The sequence below is a fragment of the Sturnira hondurensis genome, unplaced genomic scaffold, assembly GCF_014824575.4.
Source record: "Sturnira hondurensis isolate 20B ecotype Veracruz unplaced genomic scaffold, ASM1482457v3 Scaffold0008992, whole genome shotgun sequence".
Classification (NCBI taxonomy): Eukaryota; Metazoa; Chordata; class Mammalia; order Chiroptera; family Phyllostomidae; genus Sturnira; species Sturnira hondurensis.
The window spans coordinates 1,686,491-1,707,246 of NW_028081623.1; the positions used below are offsets into that span (position 1 = coordinate 1,686,491).

A 20,756-nucleotide genomic window follows, 5' to 3' on the forward strand; every position below is an offset into this window, starting at 1 on the left:
AATGAACCGAAAATCATTTTCACAAGTGGATGATTACTTCTGCCACATGTTAACCGAACTCTATCAGAATGGCCCGGATTTTTGAGCCTGCATTAATTGCTCTTTCAACCTTGACTGAGGTTTCTCTTTAAGAAAGCCCTTTCCATGGCTAAACTACTCTCTATATTGATTTTTTCTTTCTGTATTTTTCCTTGAAAGATAAAGGCTTGTAGAAGAAAAGAGTTTATCATTCAACATGTAGATTGATTGTTCCATTTCTTTGAATAAAAAGCTAGACTCATAAGTGATCCACCAAAAGTAATAGTCCTTTTTTTTCAAACACTGAATAATTCCCATATTCTGTATACAATTATGTTTTTCAAATATTCATTAGTGATGATTTTTTATCATAAAGTAAAACCATGAACTCTCACAGCATGCACTCGGCACAAATACATTGTCATATTCTCCTTTCTATTAGAAGTGTACACTGCCACTCTAATTGAAACTAAATGACAATATTTAGTAATGCGGTTGGAGAATTTTGGTGTTGAAGTATTCTTTGAACAATCTCCAAGTTAGAAAGATTTTAAAAAATGCTTTTCAAGTGTTTGGATAAATGACATTTATTTTATGTTACCATTTTATACTTCAAACATAGCATAGAGGATATTAGCTATTTCCGTACTAGAATAACAAGATATATTTTTAGTTCAGATATATTGTGTTACAGAGATGAGTTAATTTTCAATTTTTAAGACTAAGTAGAAAATGAGTTCTTAAAATTTTACTAACTTTTGCAATAGCATTAGCAGATGTTATATAGTATTTATAGAAAAATTACTTAATTTATTATTAAAAATTCTGAGTTTTTTATTTAAGGTAAGACCTATCACAGCATGTTATATGTGAATCTATTTTTAAAAAACATTTAAAAAGAGGTGCTGTGTATAAAGAGCATTCAAAATGATTCGATAGCCCTGGATGTGAACTCATTTGATTGGAATGTCGTTTGGATGCCAAGGTTGTGGGTTCAGTCCCAAGTCAGAGCACATACAGTAGTCAACCAATGAGTGCATAAGTGGGTGAACAACAACTTGATGTTTCTCTTTCTCTTTCTATTGAAGATTTAAGAAAAAATAAGCAAAGTAATTTCTCTGATTGTCTTAGTTTTGCTGAAGTTTTTTTTAAAAAAAGATTTTATTTACTTTTAGACAGAGGGGAGGGGTTGGAGAAAGAGAGGGAGAGAAACATCAGTGTGTGGTTGCCTCTTGCATAACCCTGACCGAGGACCTGGTCTGCAACTCACGCCTGTGCCCTGACTGGGAATCGATCCAATGACCCTTTGGTTCATGGGCCAGCACTCAATCCACTGAGCTACACCAGCCAGGGCTGAAGTTTATTTTTAGCACCCTTTATTTTAATCAATCCATTGTTGAGATCATCTTTTTAGAATAATACATAATTGTAAGGATCAACCTGTGTCTAAAAAGTTTTTATTCCTGTGTTGGCACATTCTGATGGATTTCATAAAGACTCAGCTTTTGTTTTTCTACAAATGAAAACTTTTTGAAGTATGGTATATGTTCCAGTTGGCTTTTAACAGACAACTCTTTTAAGGATCATGCTGATACCACAAAGACTATATAGTTTTTAGTGTGTTGAGCTACTCCAATGATCATATAGAGAACTATTGACATAGAAGATGAAAACATTTTTTTCTGTTTTTCTTGGTAATAGTAACTGTATTGACTTAAAATTTGGTCATACCAAAATTCTTTTGTTTTTTCTTTTTTCCCCTCTGCTCCTGACTTTTTCCACTAAAAACATAGCACGGAATCTATTTAGTCACATATTTTAAATATATAATAAAAAATCTTGAAATTCAGTTTCTCATGTCTTTGATACTTGAGAATAGGGCATGACCTAGCAATAGGTAGGAAGGCTAAAGAAATAGTCGCAGGGTAATGAAACATTGATACACATTTAGTTGGTTTTGTGCCTTGTTTCTTAGCAATTATTCCTATGTTTTTTTGGAGAAAGTAGTACTCTTCATTAGAAACAATCCTAGAAGAGGGATTAGTACTTTAAAGATATTGCTGTGTTTATACTGATTTATAAAGCCAAATGCTTTAAGGCTTTACTTTTCTGTGTTAAATCTGAGCTTTGTGCCAGGGCTGCTGATTTCTTTGTTGCCTAATCCTATGTGAGAGGAGAAGATTTTAAAGTTAAACAGGCAATTTTTTGTTCAAAGGGAACGACTCCTTAATGCCTAACTTAAGTTGGATGTGCTGATGAAAGCCAGCACTTTTAAATAGGATCTGAGCAGTTGTTTTTATAATCTAAAAAAATCTAAAATACTGTAGTTACATGAGTATTGTGAACATTGGAAATGTTTCAATGGAAAAGTGTTGCATGTAGTACAAATTAGCAATGGAAATATGTGCTTTTGAACTATGATAGGTACAATAGAATATCTCTTTCATTCCAGTCAAATAGTAATTCTTGGATCTAATTGAACTTTGATTAGGCGATTCCCCCCCCCCCCCAGGGCCCTACTCTAATAGACTAGTGGGAAATGTAGTATGACTGTGAAAATGGCTATGTGAATGCGTTCCTTCATTTTTCACCCTATTCTTACTTACTGAAATAATTTAACAAGGATGAAAAAAATGTGTCTAGAACCCAATTCTGTAGTGTAATGAAAATGAATAATGTTGAAAGACCCACCAAAAAAAAAAAAAACCAAGAACTTGTTTTCCTCTTTAAAATAAGATGAAAANGAATATCTCTTTCATTCCAGTCAAATAGTAATTCTTGGATCTAATTGAACTTTGATTAGGAGATTTCCGCCCCCCCCCCCAGGGCCCTACTCTAATAGACTAGTGGAAAATGTAGTATGACTGTGAAAATGGCTATGTGAATGCGTTCCTTCATTTTTCACCCTATTCTTACTTACTGAAATAATTTAACAAGGATAAAAAAATGTGTCTAGAACCCAATTCTGTAGTGTAATGAAAATGAATAATGTTGAAAGACCCACCAAAAAAAAAACAAAACCAAGAACTTGTTTTCCTCTTTAAAATAAGATGAAAAAGATTCACAGTGCCTATTAGAGAATGTTGCTCTCATGCTGTGTGATAAATATTTATTTTATTGGATAACATTATAAATTGTCACATAAAACCAAGTTAAATGTGTGGTTTAGTTTGACTGGTGTTTGACAGTTCTGATTTGCATGCCCTTAACGAAAAACCTCTCTTTTATTTGAGTTAATCTTACAATCAAGAGGAAGCTAGTCATGACTCAGCAGGTAAAAAACATGAATTCAGGAACAATACAGCTGTAGGGCACTCCACCAGATCTGCTGGACTCTGGAGCTGCGCTCTCTCCAGGGTGACAGATAGACACACTTCTCGTTCCTGTGTCTTTGTTGGGTGAAATCAAATTTCAGAAAGCAGTAAAAACCCAGTTTGCCCAGAATTCAGATGACAAGAATGTATTCCTAGTAGACTTTAAAATTGTGAATTGTTTTAAAGGGGGAATAAATGGTGGTGGAGACTTGGCTTGGGGCGGCAAACCCATGATTCAGTATACAGATGATGTGTTATAGATCGTACCCCTGAAAGCGGTATTATTCTATTAACCATTGTCACCCCAATATTTTAATTCTAAACTATTTTTATGAAACAGAAATAAATGAGAAAGTAAATAGCTTTCAAGGACCTAAACAGGTTAATGCTACTGCTATTGTACGTCAGATAGTTAAGAGTTCACTGCTTCAGCTGTGCCTTCTCTTTTCATGGAATTCTGTACTTACAATTGATGGTAGTAACCATGACTCTGAGATGTGATACTGCCCTTTCTAAATCATTAAAGAAAGATCAAATTATATTTTATGACTATTTGAAGTCAAGTAAACATACTGTATACAAATCCTCTAAAAATCTGTTATACATAGATATACAGCCTCTCTATGTAGAGCAACTCAATTTTTAGTAATTAAGAATACTCAAACATCACTATGTAATGAACAGAATCTATTGCCTAGTAGAATATAGTATGTTAAATGTAACTTTAGTATATTTTTTCTGAATAAAAAATCTTACTGGGTTTTTCTCTATTAAATCTTATTGGATTTTTAAAAAGCAAACAAAATAAAAGAACTACGGTTCAACAGCAAAGCTAATCATAAACATGAGTGACGGGAGAATGCATTTGGATTTTTCTACAGATGCTTTGTATGTATTATTTGAATGTATATTTTAATGTATTATTTGATTGTAAATAAATTTTAAGTGATTTTGGCTTCCTTTTCTTTACTCTCCACAATTCAACCTTCCCAAAGCTGGTGAGACCACTCACTGACAAAGGATTTCAACTACTCCAAATTCCAGAACTTGAGAATAGCCTTGAAAACTGCAAAATCTATTTAACCATTAAAGCTTATAGGAGTTCTCCACTGTATTCAAGATAAAGGGACAAAAATTTCTATCTTTCGTCTATTGGTATTCAACTTAGTCATACCAGAATACTATTTATGGAGCCATAATGACCACATCCCCCAAATCCTTAATAGAGTAATTTTTTCTGATTATATATTTTTATTGTTGTTCAAGTACAGTTATCTCCCTTTTCACCTTACCAGTCCCCCCCCCCCCCACCTCACACATCCTCGCCTCCCACCCTCCAACCTACCCCCTTTGGCTTTGTCCATGTGTCCTTTATACATGTCTCTTGATGGTCCTTTCCCTATTTTTCCCTGTTGTCCCCCTTCTTCCCTACTCTCTGATTACTGTCAGTTTGTTCTTTATTTCAATGTCTCTGTTATATTTTGCTTGCTTGTTTGAGTATGATGTACTTTCATACATTGCTACTGGTAATACAAAATTTTATAGCCACTTTTGAAAACAGTTTGGCAGTTTCTCACAATGTTAAACATTTTTTAAATTTAACTCAACAGTCCTATGCCTAAATATTTACTGGGAGAAACAAAACGTGTGCCCACACAAAGACCTGTACATGAATGTTTACAGCAACTTTCTTTATGATAGGCAAAAATGTGGCAACAGCCCAAATGTCCACAGTGAATGGAGGAACACACTGAAGTGAATTCTTGCAGTGAAATATAATATTCAGCCATAAGTAGGGACTTCTGATATAGACCACAAGTCTCAAAAGCTTTGTACAAAGTGAAAGAAGGTAGACACAAAAGACTAAAAACTGTGTAATTCCACTTATATGAGATTCTGGAAAACAAACTGAAAGGTCAAAAGTCAGATCTGTGGTGTCAAAGGTCAGAGTATGAGTAGGAGATTGTTCATGAAAGCATGAAGTAACCTTTGGGGAATGGAAATGTCCTGAAAGTTTGTTGCAGTGGTGGTCACATGACTAGGCTGACACTGGTCAAACTGTGTAGCTAAAGTGGGTGAGTTCTGCTCCACATAAACCATACCAGTCAACCGTAGTGTTTAAAAAGCAGAGCCGTGCTCACCGTAGAAACTGTGGAAATGAAGAAAGGCATAATGAATATCAAATCCACCTTGAATCTCACCAGCCAGGTTACTTTGTATTATTATTAATTATTATGCAAGTTTATTTTGGTACATCTTTCTGGATTTTTTCCATGCGTATACTATATATTTATGTTGATGCTCTTTTTAACTCAACATTATAATCATTCTTTTTTATATACACTCTTTATAATCTTTTATATCATTTCTTGGCATCACTTTTAATGACAGCCTTATCATTCCTTCCTGTTTGATTCTTAGACAGTTTTGAGAGCTTGCTCTTAAACAATATTGATAAACATCTTTTTTCCTTATTCTTCCCTAAATTATAAATGTGTTTTTATGCCAAGGATATGCTTTGATACCAGTGAGAAAAGTATCTATTTTTTAATTTAATTCTTGTTCAAGTACAGTTTTCTGTCTCATATTCCCAGCCCAAAAAGTATCTAAACAGTGATACTTGATATGTAATTCCAGAACCCATCCTTATAGTAAAAAAATAAACCTCAAGTTTGTTTTAGTTTGATGTGTTTTTATTCAATATAGTTATATATTGAATAAAATATATATATTTGATGTATCCAAAATATGTATGTCTGATGTATTCTGTTCATGACCATTTGATTTACATAAATTTTTTGTCTGCCTCATATGAAAACTAAAGGACAGAACCTATCATGCTTCCCTGAATAGCATTTATAGCATTTCCTTAATGCAGTTTATCTTTTGTTGAATGTGACTTTTTTCTTAGGTAGAAACTGAAACTTTGACCAGTTACTTTCTAGATATGTTTAGTCAAAATTGTGACTTTCGTCTGTGTTCAACTGAATTCTCTCTTACAGTACAATAGCCCCAAATACCTTGAAGCTCAACATTCAAATGCTTACCTTGCTTCCAGTCTCAAATCAGTTTTTATTCTACCTTAGAACACCTTCAATATACACATGTATGCACCTCCACCCCTCTGCTTTCTGTCTTAAGAGAAACCATACATTTTCATTCCAGATTTGTTGAGCCATATTTTGAATGAGGTTGCAGTTGATGGTATTATTCTTTATGCAGTACCTTCACTGTCAACAAGACTTAACCTTGACTTGCTTGTGGTGTTGATGGTTTGTGTATCAATATTCACTTTCACTTATGTATGACCCAGTTGCTCAGCAACATGCTAAATGAGACACTTTGAAGGAGCTGAGAAACAGGCCGTGGTCACAGGCAAAGGTTATTGCAAAGGACTCCTTGGCTCCTAGGCAGCTATTTGGTGCACATCTTGCAAGTGCACTTTTATAGAAGGCTTCTGTTGTGTCCACAGCATCTCACTCCTGAGGTCATTGCTGTTAACCCTGTAATGGGAGGTTGGGTGTGTGCATTTCAGGAGAGGAGATTTATGAAGGAAAGACAGAAAGAGAGCAGCTAAACACCTTTCACCAAACTCACAGAAGACAAATTAGAGGGTAGAGCAAAGGTGGGGCAAAGAGCTTTAAGGGGACCTCGGGAAGGGAGAGTGAGCAGGTGACAACAGTGGCAGTAGATGTCTGTCAGGAACTAAAGGAATTCACATTCCATCCCATGCAGATGGTACTGTATCAAGGCTGTTGTGAGAGCTGAGCACTGTACAGGTTCCCGACACACCAGCGAGCTGACGTGTCCACAAGAAAGCAGAGCACTGATTTGGCCACTGTGGGCGGTGCTTTCTAGTGCAGGGGTCTGGTTTGTATTTTGACTTTTAGTAACTTCAAGGTTTTTTGTTTGTTTGAGTGATTCTGAAAATTTATAAAACACAGAGAATAAAGAAGGAAACTTGAATCATCCACAACCCCACCACTCAAAGATAACTACCATTGATATTTTGGAATATTTCTTTCATATATGTATATATGTTTTACAAACTCCAAATCATTATATATGTGTTTAGTTTTGAATCTGCACTTTTTGCATAAAATCCGATAGTGAGATATTCTTTAAATTGCTAATTTTATCAAAAATATAATTTAGTGACAACATGGTGTTTTTTTTTCTGTGCATGTGACAGCATTTATTAAATAATTCACCTACTGTTAAATGCCTAAGTTGTCGTTTGCAATAATAGAAATAATACTGCTCTGTGTGTCCATGCAGCGTACATCTCAATGTGAATAGCCAATTATTTCCCTAATAAGTTCCAGGATGAAAACCTGGGGCTGTTTCTACATATTGCCCTGTTAGCCTACAGAAAGGTGACCTTCTGTTACACTGCACTGGTAGTGAATACGCATACCATTCCTTTCAACACACCTTAGCCAACATCCCCTATGACTTTTTTAATTGTAAAAGGGGGCAAAAGGTATGTGTGCTTTGTTTTATACAAGATAATTTTTTAATAAGATAGAAACTAAAAATTAAAGCCAAGATTTTAGTTTTAAAAACTGTAAAAGTCTAGAGACTATAAGCCCTTAAAAAAGCAATTAGCTCTAGTAATTTTTTTGTTACTCAAAATTGTATACAAATTGCGTTAGTCTGAATAGCATCTACAATATTAAACCTTCACTACATAAAAAGAGTCTGTGATAAAATATTGAAAAGCTTACTTTAATTTAAAAATGAAGCCTCTATTTATTATATTTTAAACTTCTAACAATGTTTTCCACTTTTGTAGGAGGCATGTGTCTAGTTTTATGGTATTTTAAAATACCTCTTCATGGCATGCTCACACTTAATTAATATTTAATTTCCTCTTTTTTCCTCAATACTTAAGCTTACATCTGTATATTCAGTAAGAATGAAATTCTATTTTTAAATGATTGACTACTGTAATCATTTTAATTCAAGCTACTAGTAGCATTGCAAAGTTAAAAGTGTTGGTTGAAATATGTTAAATCACACCGTGTCTCCTTCGTTATTGTCAGAATTTCATAGTTTGGAATATATGCAACAAGATGCTTCCACAAATCAGGCAACTCCCCAGATTTCTGTGGCCTGGCACAGGCCATAGAGATCAGCATATCCAGTCCTCTCACTTGGTAGTTGAGGAAATACTAACTGAGGTTGGTGCAGCCACATTCCTGGGTCACTCAGCTTGACAGAGACCCTTCCTGCACCCTGGAGGTTTTGCTCTGCATCCAGCTCTTGCCCAGGCCGCCCTCTGAGAGCTGAAACATCTAGTACTGTCTTCTCAGTTCATCACCTTTGTCTCTCCTACGAAGTATGTGTAGGAATAAAGTTCCTGCTGGTTTCTTGATGATCCTTTGTAACTCCAACGTTGTTCAGTTAGTGGTATGAATTGACCAATTGATAAGCCACATAAATCAATTGCATTTCAAGAGCCTAGAATAAGCTCAGTCACTTTGTGAGACAGAAGCTGCATGTTGTCTCGGATTCCAGATGAACAGAACCACGACACTACTCCTGTAATGTATTCTTTTGCTTGTTTGTTCTTCTTACCAGATATCTGTATGCCCTTGGACAGAAGGTTTGGAAAAGATGGAAAAAACGTTACTTTGTTCTTGTTCAGGTCAGTAAATTTTTTTCTGTTAATCACTCTAAGACAGCTGTTCTCAAACTTCTCTTTTTGTGGGCTTTACCTATCAATATGCTACATGAGAAATTAAAATTGAAGAAATTCAAATATTTAATTCATTTTATAATAAAAGTAGTAAGTTCCTTACATGCTAACACAAATTACATTTTTATATACAACTATTTTCCAAACAATTTAGTGAAATGAGTGGCATTTTTATGCTTCTCTGCATGTCTTTAGTGTCTGGTTTAATTGAATATAGCTGTATTTCATAACAGCTCCTACATTCAATCTCTTGCAATATCAGATCAGGAGAAAATGGCTGAAAAAAGCAGATGATGTCTGAATATTATAAAAAGAGTTTTGACTTCACAGATCCCCTGAAAAGATCTTGATGATCTTCAGGATTACAAGACCATACCTTGAGTATTAATGCATCATTCTGACATTTTAAAGATAAACATAATTCCTCAAAACACTCATTTGTATACCAGTGTGCCATATATATCACTTACTTACATAATTATGTCTTTAAATCACCTTGACTGGTAGACTTGTTTGTGATAGGATTCTGGATGCAGACAAATTGCTGGAATATACAGTTTGGGCTCATTCTTTTGTAGATTTATGTTTTGTTCTTTTTGAATCATAGATAATATTTGCTCATAGAATACACTCATTCAGTTAAATTTACATTAAAGAATAACTTCCTAACTAATGGCCATTTTATTCTATGATAAACCTACGCTATTTTATTTCCATTGGAAATATATGAAAAAATTAATTCTTGGAATTCTTAACAGAAAAGATGTACCATCTCATAGATTCCTACCCACACATTAAGCAAGCTTAAATGATCTAAATCAGAATGACACGGTGAAATGCCAAGGAAGGAAAATTGTCATTTGCTATCTTCTAGAAATATGGCCATCTATCAGTTGCTGAATAAATTATGTGGCATAATAGCATGGAAATTTCATGAAAAATATAAAAATTTGGTCAAAATAGTTTTATCTGCATGGCAAACATCCAGTCTATCTCTTGTTTTTTGTGGCTAAAATGTAACCTTTTCTTTTTTTTCACTCTTTTTTTCTCATTTATTTTCTTTTTTTAATATATAATCCTCATGACATTTTTTCCATTACCATTTAGTCCCCTTGTACCCACCTCCACCCAGCAGTCATCACACTGCTGTCCACGTCCATGAGTCCTTTTTCCTTTTTGCTCATCCCTGCCCCACTAGCTTCCCCACCCACCCTAACTATCATCTGCTCTCCATCTACGAGTGTGTCTCTGTTTCATTTGTTAGTTCGATTTGTTTTGTTAGATTCCAAATATGAGTGAAATCATGTGGTACTTGTCTTTCTCTGACTGGTTTATTTCACTTAGCATAGTGTTCTCCAGGTCCAATTAGAACCAGTATTTGATGAACTAATTCTATCAAAGGTAGACCCACATGTGCACACACACTGACAGCCTTTTGATATAAAGTCCAAGTGTTTGCCTTAAGTAGAGCCCCCCTATTTTGACTTCTTGGTATTCTGTCCTCTAAAAACCACACCGGTAAGTCATCTTCTTTTGTTTATAGATTTAATTTCTTCACATTGACACAAGAACTGAAATGCATTTACCAAGCAGTTTGAGTGCATATCTCTCTGGACATTTTGATTTTACTACCATTTGTAGATAGATGTCTTGCTCACGCTAATCTTACAAAAGACCTCTTTGCTCTGCATATTCATTTCTCCCCTTCCCAATTGTTTCTGTAGTTTTGCCTCTTCCAGAATGTAATGTTGTTCGAATCATACAGTACATAGCCATTTCAGATTGGCTTCTTTCCCTTAGTAACATACATTTAAGGTTTTTCCATGGCTTGAGACTGCTTTTATTTATTTTATTTTATTTTTATTTAAAGATTTTATTTATTTATCTTTAGAGGGGAAGGTAAGGAGAGAGGGAGAGAAATACCAATGTATGGTTGCCTCGTATTGGTACCCTGCCAGGAACGGGCCTGCAACCCAGGCATGTGCCTTGACTGGGAATCGAACTGCAATCGTGTGGTTGGCAGGCCCACGCTCAATCCACTGAGCTACACCAGCCAGGGCTGAGACTGCTTTTATTTTTTAAGCACTGAATAATATTTTGTTGTCTGGATGAATCACAGTTTATTTATCAATTCACCTATTGAAGGACATCTTGGTTGTGCCTAAGCTTTGGCAAGTATGCATAAAGTTGCTTTAAATACCCATGTGCAGGTTCTTGTGTGGAAGTAAGTTTTCAACTCTTTCGGGAGATACCAAGGAGTTCAGTTGCTGCACTACACTTATGAGAATGAATCAGGGAGTGACCACTGGAGATCTGGTTAAGTGACGGCAGGCTAATTTTCATATTGTTTTAATATGAAAAATTGTTCTTTATTAGGTCAGCCTGGAGTGGTCAAATGGTTACCTTATGCTTTTGGCCAGGTGTGGTTCAGGGTAGCCCTTTACTCCTTACCTTATTTTCTAGCATATGATCCTGAGAATCAGAAGTTATAGGACAAACTGGTATACTTTGATTATCACTCCATAAGAAGATTTGGAAATAAAAGAAGGAATTAGAATACTTTGATATCATTAATTGGTATGTCTATGAGAAACTTTAACAATGTATTTAGGGAGGTAGAAAGTTCTCCCAATGACAAAAATATCTTTAACATTTTAAAAGGCATATTTTAACTTGAACAAAAGTAGATAAATACATATACTCTACAATTAAAATTTAGAAAAAAGTCACCAAACTATAATCAATTCAGATTTTTCTCCCTGAAACATCCTCTTAAAATTTGAAGTCACATTTAAGCCTTATATCTTTACACAAATACATGTACATACACACACTCACACAGAGAATCCTGCGTCTAAACATAATGAGATACAAATACCAGTAGGTGGCATCTGTTTGGAACTTTAAATACAATTGAATCTTCCTCTCAATTCCAAATGTATTGGGAAGGCAAACTGAATGTTTGAAAGACATTTCCACATCAAAGTGGATAGGTATGAAGATTCAATGAGAAGGAGCCATTGGAGGGCCCAGGTAGTTTTTATTAGTATTTTTAAAGACAGCTCTCATTCTGTCGGCACACAGCGTGTGGGGCCATACCTGTGGGCTGCATTAGTGAAAGGTGAAGGAGCTGTTTTTTCTAGGGAGGGCAGTGTACCCCTGCTGTGTCAGCTGCTGCCATCAGCAGAATAGTGCTCTGGTGATAATGTGAATCTCATCACCACTTGTGAGTGTATTATATGAGCGATATGGCTGGAGACCAGCCTTCAGCCCAAGAGTTTGTACTCATAAAAATTGATTGAGAGTCAGGTTTGGCCAGCTGCAAGTCACTGTTCAAAGTGAACACTCAAGGAGCCGCGGAGGGGAAAAGAGACTTTTCAGAGACCTTCACATAAACATTTCAATCAGATTTTAAATGGGAAAATAATTTATTAATATGGGGTGTTTATTTAGCTTCTAAATAAGATTAGTTTTGGTCTCCACTTAGATTCTGAAGCCAGTATAGTTAACAGTATTAAGTAGATTTTCATGTTTTTTTAAGAGGCTGTGTTTTAAAATTAAGGTAAATGAGGGTTCATGCTGAAATGAAGAACAGTGACTTGGAAGAATATGTTTGAAATCTTACCAAGATTACGTTTACATGTGTTTCTTACTTATTTTGTGCTTCTTCAGTGTTTTAGTATTAGATTTGGAGGATATCATTGGTCTAAAGTACTTATGATACTAAAATATTTTAGTTCATTTTAATTGTTAATAGCTTCATTTAATAGCTTTAAAATTCTCTTTGTATTTATGACTTAACCAAACTGAATTATTTCATATTTCTTTGTTTTGCTAATGCCTAGTGAGATAACTGTATGCCCCCAGGAATTACATATTCTGTGGTAAATTCAAAAATTCTTGAAAAGCATTCATCTATTAATACAATTATTGCTATATCTAATGTAATATTTATTAAGCAACTGTTGAAGGCAGTTATGTAAAGCACTTTTATTTAACACATTATCTCATTTACTCCTCAGAATAAGGTGTGTTTGAGGGTAGGTATTTTTTTTCTCATTGTACCGATAAAATTGATAGACAAGGGGGTTATAATTTACCCAAAATTATACCCAACGTTAGAATGGCTCAATTCAGTTAGTATCAGTTCAGTTCCATCAGACTCTAAAGATGACGTTCCCATTTCCTTTGTCGTGTGCCATGATTAAAGGGATGCGCGCAACTACAACCACAGTTAATCTGAAGACAGACACACACTTTAATAATTACTGTGTTACTGCATTGAAGGAATGGCCAGTGAGTGATGGCATAAAAAGTCCCGTGCCTCATGGGGGCCATGGAACCTGTGATATCACTGGAAACTGAAGTAGACATCTGTCATTTTAGCCCTGTATCGGGGTGTTCACTGCTTGTTGTCGACGTGTCCGAATGAAGACTTGACATTGCTACAAACAACAGCAGGCTATCAAGACAAAATGTTAATTACATACCAGCTGAATCAGCACAGGCTGTAAATAATCAGCCATGCCACTGAGTGATCTGTACCTGCTGCAAACATACGAGAAGCACTGTTAGTGATGTGCCATCAACATCTGCTTTAAACATAAAAAAATGGCTGCTCCTGCCTGTTGCTATTGGAAACATTCAGCACACATGGAGATCCACCACAGCAGGCTGCGGTCACATATTTGAGAATGCCACTGTGCATAAAACCATGTGGTCCAGGTTTTGTCCTGGGACATCAGCTGAGGTTTGCTTAGGGTAATGTGAAGTGAACAGATATACCACTGTCAGATCAAGAAAGTCATGAGATAGTGGCCTCCAGCTCTATATTTTAAACTGATTTAAAATTTACACACCCAGAACATGCTCAACGTAGGAAACAGTTTCACTATCCAGAGGTATTTATGGTAGAAAACAAAAGGTCACTTCAGTACCCATACCAGCATCGCCACCACATTCCAGTCCCCTTTCCAGAAGTAGCCACATAACTGTTGCTAACTTTCATCCTTAAATGGAGTCATTTCATATGTATTTCTGCTGTGAATTGTTTTTGCTTCCCTTTAAATGTATATCACATTTATATCACAGACAAGATACCATTTCAATATATAAAAACCCACTTTCTTCTCTTAAATGATCATTGATTCCATAGTATAGATTAACATAATTTATATAACAATTTCCCTCTTTTGACATTTACATTTCCTTTTTAAAAATAAACAATGTCGGGGTCTGGCTGATGAGGCTCAGTGGATTCTGCACCAGACTGGGAACCACAAGGTTGCTGGTTCAATTGCTGATCAGGGCACAAGCCTAGGTTGTAGGCCAGGCCCCCAGTTAGGGACATGCAAGAGGCAACCGAACAACGCATCTCTCGCACATTGATGTTTCTCTTCTCTCTTTCTCCCTTCCATCCTGTCTCTGTAAAAATAAATAAATAAAATCTGAAAATAAAATGTAACAAAAATAAACAATGTTGGAATCAATATATATTTACAATACTTATGTGGTAAACTTTATGCATATCTGGGAGTATGTCTATGGATATGAAATTGCAAGGCCAAGGGGCACAGATATCTACAATATGAAGTAAGAATATAAAGTTTTAGATAAGTCATCAGTGCTTAAATGCTCACCAGAACTTTGCTTGTTTTTTCTTCCATTTAAGTCATTTTTTGTATTCAATAGCCATCATCTGTCCAGTTGCACTTGTTAATTTATCTTTTTGAATGCACATCTCCAAAATGCAAGAAAATTGAAAGTTTGCTTGTGGGGCTATTTAGAACAAAATATCGAAGGAAAACAATTTTTCTTATTTAGGTTTCATTTTTAAGATAACTTTTGCTTTGTGATAATTGAGTTTTTCAAAGAGGGAAAAGATAATAGCTATGTTTATTTGTAGAATTTATTCTTGAATGTTAATCTAATGCATTTACTCTTCAAAATAGTTCTAAAATATAATTAAAATTATAACCTTATAACTTAAGTGCTAAAATTTTAAAAGGGGAGAAGATGGAGTGAGAATTGGGCTGGATTTGGTAAAAAGAATCTCATGATTTTTCTGATTGGGATCAGTCAGTGATCCCGATACAAAATTCCTCTCTTTTACCAACCCATTACCTGTGCTCCCTTAAAATTTCTGTTATTTTCAGGTTTAGATTCCAGGGAAATGTCTGACTCCTCATATTTTATAGCTCAAACCTACATGAAAGAGCAAAGGACCTATCCTTGAGAATTGTGCAGTATTGTGAAATCTGAGTTATATTTTAGTGCAGGTAGTTTTTTTGAAAATTGTTTTACAAGATTCAGTTTTAAGATGCTGTGTTTGTATATATTCATATATGTTTTAACAGAAACTTGTAATAGTATACCTGCCACATAGTAAAAAATAAACCTTTCTTAAATAAATGCATACCACCTTTAATTTAGGTTCTTTCCCAAACCTCTCTTTGGAATGTAAAATTGACATTTATTTCAGCACACTTGAACCAAAACCTAGGTATCTTTACGCCTTCCTTTTTCATCCCCGCCAAGTCAATCAGAACATTGATCTACAGCCAGAACAGTCTACCGCTTAAATCCAATTCTCTCCGTCTTCTCGCTGACACCACTGTCACCTTCGCAGGACTCCTGCAACAGCTTCTTCCTCCTGCATCCTCACTGACTCTCAGGTTCTCACTGCTTCCAGTCTCTGCCATTCTCCTTACAATCTTTTCATTGCCAGAAAACCTAATTGAAGCATAACTCATATTTTGCCAATTTTTTGCTCAAATCCACCCATGACTTCCCCTTACACTTAGAATGACCCCTTGCCGTCACCTAGAGAAGGTCTTACATGTTCTAGCTCCCAGTTTCCTCTTTCATGACTCCCCTGTCACTGAACAGCACTGAACTTGTAATGTTCTGTCCCTAGACTAATTGCCATGTCAAGAATTGGAGCTTAGTGCCTCCACTCAGCAACCGCACTCACCAAAGTCACCTCAAATTAATGTATAATATGGGTTTTTATTTAATGTGATTTCTATGTAAATATGCCTTTGAATTAAGTCCCCTATATTTATTAAACCCAGTTGGGGTTTTGCCACCTTGCTTTCGTTTTCCCCATGCTGGCTCATTCTAGCTTCCTGTTTTAGGTATCAGATCACATGCCACCCCAAATGGGCCCGTTCTGTCTTCCCGATCTGAAGCCCCACTCAACTCACTCCTGTCACATCCCCTGTTGTATTTTTTTCAGAGCATTTATCTCTGATCAAAATTATCTTTGTAATTTACATATATATTCTTATTATCTCTTTACCTTTCTAGAAGAATATATGCTCCATGAAACTAAGACCTTGTCTTTCTTATAATCTACTGTGAATAGAAACTAAATATTTGTTAAATAAATGAATATATGTGAATGACTCTGACCATTGTTTTAAAAAGATTGCCTTTTTCTCTTTCTAATTTGTATACACTGATTGTTAAATCTTCTTATGCCATTTGGTCAAGGCAATAAATATATATTCCCCTCAAATCCATTATGATCTTGAAGATATATTCATTTTCCTTGATTAAATTAAGCTCTGGGATTAAAATAATAATAATAACTCTAACAGCACCTTTGGCCTCTGCCAAGAGCGTTTCTAGCTAAGGATTTTTAAGCCTTAATCTTTACTGAAATTAGATGGTGGCAGTTGCTAAGCTGCCAGCTGTTAACCTGATCCCTGCAGAAGGAATACAACATGCAAACCGGAATGCTGTGGTCTCCAAAAACTCATGGTTAGCACTTATCCTGTGGCCATGGACAGGTGTTGAACTGGTTGGCAATTGAAAACAAAATGGGAGGTTTCCCAGACCAGATCCCTCGTGGGACCTCAGCAACTTAAGGTGCCCTGCTGGAGGTAGTGATGCCAAAACCCAATTTAATGATGCTGTCCTCAGATTGAAGTTTATATGCCCCAGCTCTCAACACATGGATTATTTATGGAGTTACGAAGAATGGATTGGGTAAAGGAAATTGAATGTTTATCATTGCTCTGTCTTTTGCTGAAAGGATTTTCAGTGCTGTATAGTATATTACATAAGCTTTGTTCAGTAATATACAAGTAAGCTTAGAGGTGAAAATGAGTACTAGATCGGAATAGATCAGACCACCTGTTTCTATGCAATTCCCTGGCAAGCGATGATGGGGCAGAGTGGGGACCACAGACTGCCTCCAGCTGGGAGTACAGGGAGCAGGATGACCACCTGCTCCCCGTCATTTCTTTCAGCAACATATCCAAACTCGTAATGCCGATTGGTACTTGACAGTGTTTTCAGAGGATAGCTTCTCCAGATTATCTTCAGTCTGGATAGTGGCTGGCAAAGGAGTAGCTGCAAGGTGTTAACACTGTTCAGAAGGGTTCACTCAAATTTACACTCAGGTTTGTTGGAGGGTTTGCCTCAGGAATGTGATTTAGTATGACCTTGGCAAAGAGAAGGTAAACGTGAAAGTTTTGGAGATGCTAATCAAAGAAGCATAAAATGCATCATCATTTTTTGAAAATAGTTGCTTCTGGAGCCCATGTATTGACAGCCAGACTGCACTTTTCAGTTGCCTCCTGGGTCAGGTTTCCTCATTGTGGGCGACAGCTCTGCTAGTCGTCGGTGTTTAGTTACTCTTCCAGCCGCACTCTCCACTGACACTCTAGGCCCAGGTCTCTGATGGATTCTGGTTCTGTTGGGCAACTTCTAACATGTTAAAATGAACAAATATTAAAAGGAAAGTTAAATAAAATGAGTAATACTTTATTTAAGTTACTATGGCTTCAGAAAGGACGTGATTCCTTTAAAGCTGCAGGATTTTTGTTTTGGGGTTTTTAAGTTAGTATCTTTAAAGATCTTAAAATTTGTAGTTAACATGTTATCCATCATATTAGTAAATAATTTTATTACTTAAAGCTAGCCTGAAATACAATAGGTACCGTCATTATCCTCATGTCATGTGTAAGGAAACAAAGAAACAGAAAGACAAAATAATTTGCACACAGAATTTGACCCCAGGTAATCTACTCAGAGGCAGATATTTCCATTTCATTATTTCTGTAAATCTGATGCACTAAATCATTTGGCTGATGGATAGTTTATGGTGCCCCACTCCCCGGTACCTACCCCCAGGAAGCTATTTTTATTGTAAAGAAGGACTTGAATCCATAGTGTTGGAATGCCAGGCATTGTGGAATGATGGAAAAAATTAGAAGCTGGGGCGAGAGGAACAGATCCTAACACTGCCCCTCGAAAACACCAGGTAATCATCTAATTTGTACTTTTAAGAAGCTTGGAGCTAAAAAAAAACTCACTTTTAGATCAATATGCAAATGGCTCACATAATCAACAAGGAGATGTCAATGCCTGACCCTTACTCACTGAGTTCTGTTTTGAGAACTGAGTGGTAGGCTCCAAACACACTGGCTTACGTAGAGTAATCTCAGCAATTACTGTGCACACACCAGTGGCCTGAGTCATCCTGGCTTGTGCAAGATGAAGGCTGAGGTAAAAACTTCATTTTAAGGCACTTTGTATTTTCGAGCAATGTTTTGTTTTTTGTTGGTGTTTTTTAAAAAAAATCTTCATTGTATTTCTTCCCTGGTTTGAAAAATATGTTTTGTAATACCCATCCAAAAGATGAAGAAACTCAGGACCAGCAAAGCCATACTGCATGTCATATGACTATCAAATGACAGAGCCTGACTCAGTAGAAACATCTCTCCCTAATAACTTGCTCTCCTTCACATGTACTGTTTCTTATCCTCCAGAACCCAACTCAAATGCCACCTCCTCCGAGAAGACTTCTCCAGAAAGAATTAGTCATTTTTTTCTGTGTGTTTCCAAGTCTCTGTGGTAACCCTGTGTTGTAGTTCTGCCTGGAAGAATCTCAAGTGCTTAGTATAGGACCAGGCCAGCAAACTACAGCATGCGGGCCAAATCCATTTTACTGATTTTTTTTACAATTCTTGAGCTAAGAATATTTTTTTATATTTTTAAAGGGTGGTAAAAGAAGAACATGCAACAGAGTCTGTACATGGCCGGTAAAGTCTAAATTATTTGTCTTGCCCTTTACAGAAAGTGTTTGTTGAGCCTGGATAGCAAGGGCACGATCTTGGATCACTACGTGAAGTCATTCAGGCCCAACCTGCCTCTCTGGCCATCTTCTTACTAAACTGTATTCTCCAGACAGAATTTACCATCTGTAATAGATTTTTTTTCATTCCTCCATATTCTTTGTTCATTTCAGGCCCTTCTCTTTCAGTTTGTTTGACTGTGTGCATTTGTATTTTGGCCTCACTTTATTATTATATTTTTTCCGTTACCATTTAGTCCACTTATACCTCCTCACCCCTGCAAGCACCACACTGTTGTCCATGTTGTCCTTTTTACCCTTCTTCCCCAATCCTGCCACCCTCTAATCTACCCCCACCCTGCCCTTCAGCTGTCATCCTGCTCTATGAAGTCTGTCTCTATTTTCTTTGTTAGTTCAGTTTGTTAGATTCCACATACGAGTGAAAAGTTGCCTTTCTCTGATTGGTTTATTTCATTTAGCATAATGTTCTCCAGGTCCATTCATACTGTCACAAAAAAATAAAATTTTCTTTCCTTTTACTTTTCAAGCTAAGTAGTATTCCATTGTGTAAATGTTGCAGAGTTGTTTTATCCACTCATCTACTAGTGGATACTTAGGCTGTTCCGTATCTTGGCTATTGTAAATAACACTGCAATGAATGTAGGGATGCTTAAGTTCTTTTGATTAGTGTTTTGGGTTCTTTCAGATATATTCCCAGGAGTGAGATTGCTGGGTAACAATGCAGACTCATTTTTAATTTTTTGAGGTATCTCCATACTGCTTTCCCCAGTACCTGCACAAGTCTGCATTCCCACCAACAGTGCCAAAGGGTTCCCTTTTCTCCACATCTGCGACAGCACTCATTTGTTGATTTATTGATGATAGCTAGCTATTCTGACAGGGGTGAGATAACTTAATGTGGTTTTAATTTGCATTTCTCCGATGATTAATATATATGTCCTCCTTAGAGAACAGTCTATTCAGGTCCTTTGCTCATTTTTTACTTGGGTTGTTTGTTTGTTTGTTTTTTCAGTGCTGAGTTTCTTAAGTTCTTCATAAATTTTTAATATTAATCTCTTATCAGATATATCAGCGAATATGTTCTCTCATTCCATGGGTTGTCTTTTTACTTTGTTGATGTTTACCTTTGCTGTGAGAAAATTTTGATGTAGTCCCAATTGTTTTTTTTTTTTATTCTTTTGTTTCCCTTGCCTGGACAATATATCCAATAAAATATTGCTACAAGTAATTTCTGAGATTTTGCTGCCTATATTTTCTTCTGGCATTTTTATGGTTTCAAGTCTAACATTTATGTCTTTGAACCATTTCTAATTTATTCTTGTGTGTGATGTAAGAAGGTGGTTCAGTTTAATTTTTTTGCATGTATCCATCCAACTTTCCCAACACCATTTACTGAATAAGCTATTTTTAGCCCATTGCTTGCTTCCTCTGTCAAATATTGACTGTAAATGTATGGGTTTGTTTCTGCGTTCTCTATTCTGTTCCACGGATTTATGTTAAATGCAACTGATTTCTAGATATTAATTTAATATCCTGCAACCTTTATGAATTCATTCATCACTTCTAGTAGTTTCTTGGTAGAATCTTTGAGGTTGTCTGCATACAATATCATGTCATC

General features: G+C 35.9%; 1 protein-coding gene across 10 annotated transcripts in view; it reads left to right on the forward strand.

Moving 5' to 3' along the window:
• The window catches only part of CADPS2 (calcium dependent secretion activator 2), a 618,469-nt gene that overhangs the window by 386,085 nt on the left and 211,628 nt on the right, over nt 1-20,756 (forward strand). For all 10 annotated transcript variants that reach the window (XM_037056497.1, XM_037056495.1, XM_037056499.1 and 7 more), the window contains exon 9: nt 8,916-8,982. In XM_037056497.1, the coding sequence (XP_036912392.1) occupies nt 8,916-8,982 (67 nt within the window). The remainder of the gene's footprint in view (nt 1-8,915; nt 8,983-20,756) is intronic.